The sequence below is a fragment of the Fukomys damarensis genome, unplaced genomic scaffold (genome assembly GCF_012274545.1).
Source record: "Fukomys damarensis isolate Sample0158 unplaced genomic scaffold, DMR_v1.0_HiC HiC_scaffold_12, whole genome shotgun sequence".
NCBI classification, from domain to species: Eukaryota; Metazoa; Chordata; class Mammalia; order Rodentia; family Bathyergidae; genus Fukomys; species Fukomys damarensis.
Window position 1 is genome coordinate 9,179,274 of NW_022900924.1, and position 11,036 is coordinate 9,190,309.

The window sequence follows — 11,036 nt, forward strand, 5'->3', positions numbered from 1 at the left end:
AAAAAAAAAAAAAAAAAAAGACAATAGAGACTTGCATAATTTCAAAGTATATGAGGGGCCAGGAGGTCAGTGCTTCAGAATGGGCAAAGACAAAGACTCTCTGAGCTAGCCACTATTTATTGGGTGCACATAATAATTGGAGGGAGTATTGAGTGACTTGAGGGGCAGCAGTAATCCTATGTCAATGCAAATCTTGTCCCTCCCCAGGTGAAACCTTTCTCTTTTGTATTACTACTTGGTTCTCAAGGAACCAGGATGTCTTCAGCTGATGTAATCTTGTCATTGAGCTCCACAGCTTCATGGACCACTGAGGCCTCCTCTGTGACTGAAGGTAAAATGGAGTTATATTTCTGCATGTCATAGCCGGCTATCAGGCAAGGCAACATTGGAACTTAGACAGCTATAGTCATACCCTAATTATGAAATGATATTCCCCAAAATTTATATAGAAATTCTCCCAACAAGATTCTCTATTACAACTGTGTTAGTGCTTACTAGGTTTTTCATGTCCATTAATTTTTGTCTTATACAGCTGAGTGCATCAGTATCTGAAGCATATATATTTATGATTGTTGTCTCTTCCTCTTTGAGTGTTTCATTTACAAGGGCACAGTGATATTTTTTGACTGTTTTGAACAGTCCTGGATTGCAATCCAATTTGTCATTGTTTCTTGGCCTTTTAGCCAAGATCAAATGTGAAATCCAATATTTCTGCCAATAAAAGAGCTATTCTGCCTTTTTCCTGGTTCCCGTTGCATGGAATATTGTTTTCCATCCTTTGAATAAAAATTAAAATATAAGAATTTCTTTTTCAATTAAATGTGTTTCTTGTATGCAGCATATTGTTGGATCTAATTTCTTGATCCATTCTGCCAGTCCATTTCTTTTGATTGGTGAATTTAGACTATTTATGTTGATGGTTATTGACTGATAATGTATTGGCTTATCCTTGTTTTATCCTTATTTTTCTGTTGCTTAATTTCCTTTTTTTCCAATGTTTTCCTTCTGTTTAATTACTTGCCTTTCCTGGTGGATTCATTACGTTGACCTCACTTCTAACCTTTCTCTATCCTATCTATCCTTCCCTCCCCAACTCCTTCTAAATCCCCATCCTGAAGGGTAAAGTTGCTATACTGAAAAGTTTACTCACTATAAACACACTTTGGGCTGGTCCTCAATTTTGATTTAATTCACACAGTTAAAGGTAACAGATTAATAACTACCATAAATTGCCATTTTCTAAGCTGTGCTTGATGCTATTGTGTTGCTGATTGTATCACTTGGGCTAAGGTGTTGTAATTGATCTATTCAGTTGTCCTCCCTGAAATAATGAAAATGAGATTGCCTCAGAGATATTAAGACTCAAAACCTAAAGACTAGCTATATCTGGAAGATTGAAGTATTAACCTAGGAATTAAACCAAGGACAGGACCAATGACAAAAATAGAAATGAGAAGGCATTTAAACAAGACACAAACACAGACTTCCAGCTCACCAAAGGTAAACTCTGGGGGAAATGAGGTAGAAAGGGCTGACAGCCAACCATCTGGACACCCTGAACCAATAGCACAGGAAGTAAAAAAAATAGATAAATTAGGCTCTAGAAAAATTCAAAACAGAAATAATTTCCAAGACAACCACAAAGATGTTGAGAAGAATGGAAGACTTGATTAGAGACTCTAGGACAGAAACAGATTTTTTTAAAGTAGATGAGCTCAGGACCATGATGGAAACCACGAATGCCCAGCATAGGAAAGAAATGAAAACCTTGAATGCCCAATTTAGGAAAGAAATTGAATCCATGAAACAGATTTAAACAGATATCCAGGAGATTAAAAACTCTAGAAAGCATTCGCTGCAGGATGAATGAATGTGAAGATATAATTTCAGATATAGGAGATAGGATTGTGGTCAATGACCTTGAAAAGAGAGATCTCTTAAAATCAGTAAGGGACCATGAGAAATCAAGCCAACAACTCTTAGATAATGCAAAGAAGAATAATATAAGACTTATCCATGAAGTAGCAGGAGAAAGTTAAAATAACATAAAAAAAACTGTTCACAAAATTGATGACAGAAAACTTCCCAAACAGAGGGGGAGAATTTGACATTCAGATAACTGAGGCATATAGGACCCCAACTAGCTACAATCAAAAAAAATCTACACCTAGACATATAATAATCAAGATCCCAGAAACCCAACAGAAGAACAAAATACTATAAGCAGTTAGAGAAAAGAAACAAACCACATGCAAAGGAAAGCCCATCAGAATCACAGGAGACTTTTCAACATAAATCTTCAAGTCAAGGAGAGCCTGAAGTGAGGTATTTAAAGTCCTAAAAGAAAACAACCTCCAACCTAAACTGATGTAGCCTACAAAATTATCTTTCAAAATTGATGGGGAAATAAGATACTTCCACAACAAGGAACACCTGAGAAATTTCATAAACACCAAACCAGCACTCTAAACACTTCTAAACAATGCCCTGGAAAAAGAAAATGAAGACCACAACTCCATAAGGGCTAACAGAGCAAATATACCAGGCAAGGCAAGAAATTAAAGAGAGGGGGAAAAATAAAAAATAAAGAACTAGCAACAGGAAAATAATATAACAATGAAAAGTCAATACATAACAGTTATAACCATCAATGTTAATGGCCTCAGTTCCCCAATCAAAAGAAACAGGCTGGCAGAATGGATTAAGAAGCCAAATCCAACAATATGCTGTGTATAAGAAACCCACTTAATCCACAAAGAAATTCATAGACTGAAAGTAAAAGGATGGAAAACAGTTCTCCATGTGACCAGAGCCCAGAAAAAATTAGGGGTAGCTATCATATATGATAGATTCCAAACAAACAGAATAGATTCCAAACCAAAACTAATTAAGAGAGACAAAGAAGGCCCTGACAGAGGCCATGACTGAACAAGACTGATAAGTGGGGAGAGCCCATGCAGGACCCATGCAGAGTGAGTGTAAGTGTGTGTGTGTGTGTAGGAGTTGCTCCCTGATATGATAAGCACTTGTAAGACCCTCCTGAGTGAAGTGATGTAATACCCTTGACCATCTGTAAACCCTGCCTGATGTGTAATAGATAGATAAGCCTGAATCAGTGCCACACAGCCCTAGAATTTAGTATAAAGGAGAGAGCGCAGAAGACCAGCTCGTCACACTCAGTGGCCCAGACACTTGGTGGCCACTGGCCGCATATGTGATCTTGCACTAGGTCACAGCCAAGACCGCGAATCACCTTACAGGAGAAGAAAGTCGCGCTCCTCCGATGTGTGCAGGTACAGGGAGTGGCAACTGATGGGGCGGTAGTTAGGAGATGTGTACTGTGTGATTAAAGCATCTAAAAAGGCTACCAGCGTCTTCCTATTATTACTGTCCTTGCTCCCTGCTCGGGACAGAAGGATCACCTAGAATGAGAAAAGGGACAACACAAGGAACAAAGGCTGTGATTATCTTGCCTCAGGGCTCCTCAATTAAGCACAGCCAAGCTGCCACACTCTCACCTCAAGTAGTCAGCTCCCAGGGGTTTAGGGAGGGGGAACAGCTCTGGGATGCTCTGGGAATTCCCAGACAGACACCCCTGGTGGAGACTGGGCTGCATCCTTAACAGCCTTTGGGAGAAAATAGTCTCCACAGTTTCAAGTTTCAGTTTCGATTCTTTTGAAAGCACTGTTTCATTTACAATCTGGCCGGAAGGTTGGCTACCGAGCTTACAGAACTCAGGAGGGAGGAGCGATGTGCTGCCATAGTCAGTGCAATCCTCTTCTCTCCACAAGCATAAACCGAGGAGGGTAAATCCCAGTCTCGTGTTCTGTCTCCGGACCCCTGCGCAATTGTTTAGCTGCTGGAAAAAGTTGGAAGGCGTCCCTTATAGAGCTGGGCAGTGACGGGACACCGGTCCTGCAGAGATGAACCTCTCACCGGACCTGTATGCAACCCCTGGGGACAGGCTGGACGCCTTCCTAGAGCACAGTCTTCAGCCCCAGGGGGACTGGAAGGAAGATGCGCAAGATGCCTGGCAGCGAGTGGAGAGGTTCTTCCGGGATCTTTGCTTCCGAGATCAGCTGGTTTTGGACCAAGAAGTCAAGGTGCTGAAGGTGGTGAAGGTGAGCGCTCACGATCCCGGGGCTCGAAGCCCAGCCCTGCTTTTGTGGGATTGTGGGACCTTGCGTCTCTGAGCCTCAGTTTCCCCCTTTCACCTGAATTTCGTGAAACTAATGAATGGGTTAAAGCGTAGGAAAATGCTCTTATGTAGCAAATGATTCCTCAAAGCGGGAGGGGGAGGGGGAGGAAGGAGGTGATGATTTGTCAAGGAGTCAGACAGAATGCGGATAGCAGGTTTATGCTTTTTAACTTCTTGCTTACGAAACCTCACTTTACCTATAAAGTCATGAAAAAAAGCTCCTATATTTTCCTTCACAAGTGATACTGACTGCTTACGTCAGAAACTACCGAGCAGTTAGTAATACCAGAAGAGGAGTTTCTAGGGATTTAATTAAACACCTATTTATAAGCATGGTTTCTCCTGGGAAGGTACTAAATTATAATTCAACTTCTCATATACCGTTCTGGATGAAAAGTGCTTGGACCATAAGCCTAGATTTGTTCACTTTCCTAGAATGAAAGGTATTGCACATTAACTTAAGCAAACCAGGCTGAGCCGAGCGGTAATTAGGGCTGCAGACAGTAAGACTGAGCGGGAAGGGCTGGAAGGCTCGGAGAGCATTCAAAAACAGAAAGTCCGCGCCCTATAGTTGCTTAAAAAGATCGAACTTTGAGCTCAACTCGCTTTTTTTAATTGAATTTATTGGTACATTTTAGTTATACAGTACAGTTACATTCATTATTTTTATTGAGTTTATTGGTACATTTAGGTATATGGTACAGTTACATTCACTATTTGCACCTCTCAACTCTTAACTCCTCCACACCTCTGAACTTGCTCTACTGTATCTCTACTGTATCACCATCTTTGCTCACACATTCTCTGAATCAAAAAGAAAAACTTGAAATCCCTAACAGAACCAGAAATGAGATGCATGTTTGTCTTAGGGATGGGTCTGAAAGTGCTCAAGGGCTTTAACATACATCCTAAATGAAGCTTCTACAGATTGGAATGTGTTGTCTCAGTAGGATCTGTCCATTTATGTTACTCCAAATGTCCACATCTCGAAGTTCCTATTCCTACCTTTACAGGTGTATGCACTACTTAAAGACCATCTTTGTACAAGATAGAAATGTATTTTCACCTTTCCTCTTGCTCTCAACCATCTGTTTTCAGAATTTGAAGTACCCCTAAAATGGCTATATCATAACCTATTTTAAGCAACATAGAAAATGCCTAGAACAAAGACTGAAACTGGACTGGGGATTTAGCTCAGTGGCGCCACCACCTGCCTCACAAGCTCAAGGTCCTGAGTTTGATCCCTGGTACCCCCCCCAAAAAAAGACTGCAACTAAAGACCTTATTGGTAATTAAGTTTACCGGTTATGAACAGTGTGTTACCAGTGATATTACCAGTTACCAGCAATGAGGAGATATATATAGATATAGATAATGTATCTATAGCTAAGTATTTTATATATGTGACACCTCATTTGTGTATTAAGAGGAAGGAGGCCCAATGCACTTTTCTCTCTACCTTTGTTAGCCTATTCAAGCATTACATTTTTTAGTTACCTTGACTTTTCCTGGTTTCATCTATCCACCCATACTGGTGTGAGAATGATGTGTTTTTCTATAGCTGATCCATTTGATTTCCTGTCATGGGTGGACTAGAGAGTCTTCAGGGACCAATAGTAATATTTGCATGGACATCTCTTGCTGTGCCTAACCACCACCTCCATCTGAGCCCCATATTCATTCTTTCTTTCTTTCTTTCTTTCTTTCTTTCTTTTTACTCTTCTACATGCTCAAGGAACCAAATGTCTAAATTAAGGTTACACCCCAGTGTGGTGGTACACACCTGTAATCCTAGCACTCAGGAGGCTGAGGCCAGAGGATCATCAAGGAAAGCCAGCCAGAGCTGCGTAATGAGTTCAAAGCCAACCTGAACTACATGTCAAGATCCTGTCTCAAAAATAAATAAATAAATGAAATTACATAGCTAAAGTCGATATTATTTTGTGATGTTTTAATTACACGGATAACACATTTAGTCACAAAGATCCAGGAAAATATAGAACCTTACAAAATGATCTTACTGCTCACACACAAGCATCATTCATATTTTAGTGCACTATGACCACACTTTTGTTTGTAAATTAGTAAAAAATATTTTCTTTCCTATATATTGCTAAAAAAAAAACTTTAGACAAGTCAAACTCGATAGAATATACCTGAGAAAAAAAGGATTCGTGAATAAGGTTTTCATGCAAAACCAGATGAGGTTCAGAGAGTGCTACCCAAGTGAGCAGTAAACGCAAAAGCCAATAAAAGTGGGACAAACACGGGAACAAAGTAGAGAAATCACGTGTTTTGGCTACTGTCAGGCATTGCCTTCTATACACAGCATACAATATGGCATTTCCCTTATTTGGGAATGGGCTGATCAGTTGGCTGACTGATGATTGGCTGAAGCTTAGTTGTTTCTGATTGGTTGAAACCTGGCCATTTGTTATACTCCTTAAATCAGGACCTGGTTTATTTATGCACCTAAGACTACAGTTTGGTATGTAGGAGCTCAAATTATGGGAGCCTCAAACGAATGGCCTCCTGCTTATTTAATTTAATATGCTTGTATTTATTTCATGAGAGACTGTAAACTTCTGGTGCCACCAAGGTGGAATAAACATCTTACAAACTCTGTCTCGTCTCATACAAATTACAACCAAAACTCTGGACAAACAACAAACAGCCAGGACTTCAGGACTCTGAAATTATGTAACAAGAATAGTACGGATTGAAATCCAATCTTGAATATCCTGGAAACTAGGGTGACTGTGTTGGAACAAGCTATTAAGACACACAAAAATACAAGTGGATACCAAAAGCATTGTGCAAAGTAGGAAGGAAAAGTCAATTTGAAAAGGCCACAAGGGGATGGATTCCAGGAACATGCACCCCTTCCCATACCTGAAGTTACTAAAATCCAAAGATGCTCAACTCCCTTATATAAAGTGATGTAGTGTTTTTATATAACCTACGTACATCCTTACCTTTATTTTAAACCATCTCTAGATGACTTATGCCTACAATGATGTCCTTACTATGTAAATAGTGTTACGTGGTATTGTTTAGGGAATGGTGCCAAAAAATAAGTCTGTACTTGTTCGACAGAACAGTATTCAAATATTTTTGAACTGAAGTTGATCTAATCTGCTTATGTGGGACTTACAGATACAAAGGGCTGACCATTTTGGAGGAAAAAAAATTTTTTTAAAATGCTACAAAAATAAAAAATAATAGGGCCAAGGATTTAGCTCAGTGGTTCCGCTGCCTGCCTTGCAAGCGCAAGGACCTGAGTTCAATACCCAGTACCAATAATAATAGTAATAATAAAATTATACAGTATAACAACTATGTGCACATTACACTGTATTAGGATTAAAAGTAAACTAGAGATTGAGATGTACAGGAGGCTGTACATGGATGATATGCAAACACTACAGCATTGTATATAAGGGATAAGAGCATCCTCAGACTTTGGTAGCTAAGAAAATCCTGAAACCAGTCTTAGGATATCAAGGGACAACTATGCAACATTCTGAGAATGACAGGATTATACAGCTGGAAAACATATTAGTGTTTTCCCATGTTCAAGGATGGTGGAAAGGAGGTGATTGCAATGATGATTCTGTACCTTGATTGTCACTGGAATCTACACACAGGGTTAGATGGGCATCAGTGTAACCTTCTGGTTTTAATATTCTACTATATTTTATGTAAGACATACTGGCAGAGTAATACGTACCTGTAATCCCAGCACTTTTGGAGGCTGAGGCAGGAGGGTCCCAAGTTCAAGCCCAGCCTGGGCAACTTAGTAGCTTAGTGAGACCCTCTTCTAAGATTTAAAGAAAAAGGAGCAGGGGATGTAACTCAGCATGAAGGCCACGTGTTCAATTCCCAATAATGGTATATAACCACTGGGAAAATTAGGTGAAGTACACACCAAACCCCTCTCTACAATCTTTACAACTTCCTGTAAATCGTATTATTTCAAAGGAAAAAGTCTAGAAAATATCTGTACCTACACCCATGCCTCTGTATATATAAAATATATGTGTACAAAATACACGCATAAAAATATTTTTAGCCAGAGCTGTCCAACAGGACTTCCTTTAATGCTAGAAATGCTATATATGTGCATTATCTAGTTGAATAGCCACTATCTTTGGGCAGTCACTGAGCACTTGAAATAAAGCTAACATGTTTTTTTTTTCATTTCAATTAATTTAAGTTTAAAAGGACATCTGTGGCTGCTGGCTACCATGTTGGAGAGTGCAGGGCTTGGAGTAGAACATTTAAAGGACACTGTGTAAGGTGCTGGTAACTGATTGCCTTTGGAGACGGGATTAAGGTGCTGGGGAAGAACAGAGTTTTGCGTTTCATTTTTAGCTTCTGAATTGCTCACTGGGATTTGATTGTTATCAATCAATAAAAAGATGTAGTATAGGTTGAGTGTCCCTTACACAAAAGGCTTGGAAAAAGAAGCGCTTGGATTTTGGATTTGTTTCCCAGATTTTAGAATATTTGCATACACGTAATGAGACATCTCAGGGACAATACCAAGTCTAAGTATGGCATCTGTATAAATGTAGTATTTTTTTCACTCGGCTTTGGTCTAAATTTATTTTTCAATTTTTATTTTTATTGCTCCATGCTTACAGTGCATAATGATTACGTGCTCCGTGGGGAGCTGGTATACGTACATAACGCATCGTAACTCTTTTTCATTGCCTTCCCCTCCCCTCCTCATCCTTTCTCCATCTGTTGGACCTCTTCCCTTCTGCAAAGTATGTGTCCCCCTGTTTCCTGTTTTCTATCATTAGTTCTGCCCTTTCATTTATTTATTTCTTATGTGCAATATTTTTACATTTTGACTGTGATATATCACATGAGGTTCCAGGTGGCATTTTCCACTGCTGGTATCACATGAACACTCAGAAAGTTCTGGACTTTGGAGCACTTTTGAAATTTTGAGTTTTCAGTTAGAGGCACTCCACCCATAATGCCCACAGCAAAGGCCACCGTGTGTGACAGCAGCCAAGGTCTATCATCTGGGGCCACCCATGTGTACAGCCTGCCATGAGGGCTTCCTGCTTTACTCTCCACCAATGAAAGTAAGGCTCAGCCTTGTCATCCTCCACAGGGCGGCTCTATGGGTAAAGGGACAACATTGGACCACAGCTCCGATCTGGACATGGTTCTGTTCCTGAGCTGCTTTACCAGCTTCCAAATGCAGGCACTGCTCTGAGGATTCATCATCGACTTCATTGAGGAGAGATTGGATCACTGTAGCGAAAGCCTGGCCTACAACATCACTGTGGTTCACCACAGTCGGGGACCCAGAGAACCTCTCTCCCTGACCCTACAGGTCCGGTCCAGGAAGAGCAGTGATGTCATCCACATGGATGTGCTCCTGGCCTTCGATGCTCTGGGTAAGGACAGCGATGGGTGGGGCCCCTTTGCCGACCCGGCTTCCGATTTTTGGGACACTGAAACCCAATGGAGTTTGCTCTTTTTCAGGGAAATGGGATTGGAGCTATCCTTTGAAGAGTTAAGTCCTTCCAGAAATGCATGTGTTACCCTGTCTCAGTGTTGCATGAGAAAGGAGATTCCCTTTCCTTATTCTTCTATTCCCTCTCTCCTCTCTCCCTGACCTGGCTTCCCGAAAAAAAATCTCCTGTTGGACCTCTCAGACCTAGTAGTACTTGAGCGTTGCTGTGCCTCTACAAAAACTATTTAACGCCGTTAGGTTTCTGTTGCTGTGACAAAATACTCCAGGATAACCATTTAAAGGAGGAAAGGTTTGTTTCGGCTTGTGGTTTTTGCAGCCCATGGCTCCATTGTGTCTGGGCCTGTGTTAAGGCAGAAACAGCACAGCAGGAAGGCCTGGAGGGATAAAGCTACCCACCTCTTGGCAGCCAGAAAGGAAAGAGGAAGAAGGGTGGGCAGTAAGGAAGGGGAGGGAGAGAGACTCTGTGAGAAACGGGCCAAAGACGAGACATAGTCCCTAACTTCATGCCCCTGTGACCGATTCCCTTCAGCTAGGCGTCATCCCCTAAGTTTTGTCACCTCCCAATAATGCGGTCAAATTATGAATCAGTCTGATGAAATTAGATCCCTTATGATCTGATCCCCTTCCAAAAGCCCCACCTCTGAAAATTGCTGCATTAGGAACCAAGACTTCAGCATAAGTGCTTTTGAGGAACATTCTAGACACAAACAATAACATACCTCCAGGTCTGAGAATATCAACTTGTCAAATGGGACAATCTCAAATCTGGGTGGAGCCATAGGAAACCATCTGGCCATGTTTTGCCCGCAAAAAATAGCAATGTCTTAAGTTCTGCTTCAATTTACCTACTTCATAGAACTGTTGTTCTGAGGATTCCCCGAGTTTAGCCCAGTGCCTGACATATTATGTTTTTGGTCAGTGTGAGTTATTTTAAATTCATGTGACCTTTGATGTGTTACCAAACCATTTACGCCTTTATTTGTCTAGCTATAAATTGAGAAGGGTAATTGCCTGAAATAGTTTATAAATGTACTATGTTCGTTAGACTCCACCTCATCTTCTTCACCTCAAAGAGTAGATTGCCCTGACCAAGTGCATTTCTCCTCCCAGGATCCCTTTGCCTGAACTGTAAACCAGCACCACAAATCTATGAAGATTTAGTAAACAGCTGCAGCCATCCCGGGGAGTTCTCAGCAAGCTTCACAGTCTTACAGAGGGACTTTGTGAAAATGCGCCCTATTAAACTGAAAAACCTCCTGCGGCTGGTGAAGTTCTGGTACCTGAAGGTGAGAGGGTGGGGGGTGAGGCTGGGACATGCGGGGACAAGGGGTGGGGGGAGGG

The 11,036-nt window shown here is 40.9% G+C and overlaps 1 protein-coding gene across 5 annotated transcripts in view; it reads left to right on the forward strand.

Moving 5' to 3' along the window:
- LOC104848183 (2'-5'-oligoadenylate synthase-like protein 2) overlaps nt 1-11,036 on the forward strand; it is a 30,324-nt gene that overhangs the window by 13,359 nt on the left and 5,929 nt on the right. The window contains exons 2-5 of one of the 5 annotated variants that reach the window (XM_033762398.1): nt 208-331; nt 3,922-4,121; nt 9,552-9,615; nt 10,806-10,981. In XM_033762398.1, the coding sequence (XP_033618289.1) occupies nt 208-331; nt 3,922-4,121; nt 9,552-9,615; nt 10,806-10,981 (564 nt within the window). Of the gene's footprint in view, nt 1-207; nt 332-3,921; nt 4,122-9,326; nt 9,616-10,805; nt 10,982-11,036 lie in introns of those variants that run through there. The other 4 variants (XM_033762401.1, XM_033762400.1, XM_033762399.1 and 1 more) reach the window with 4 other exon arrangements.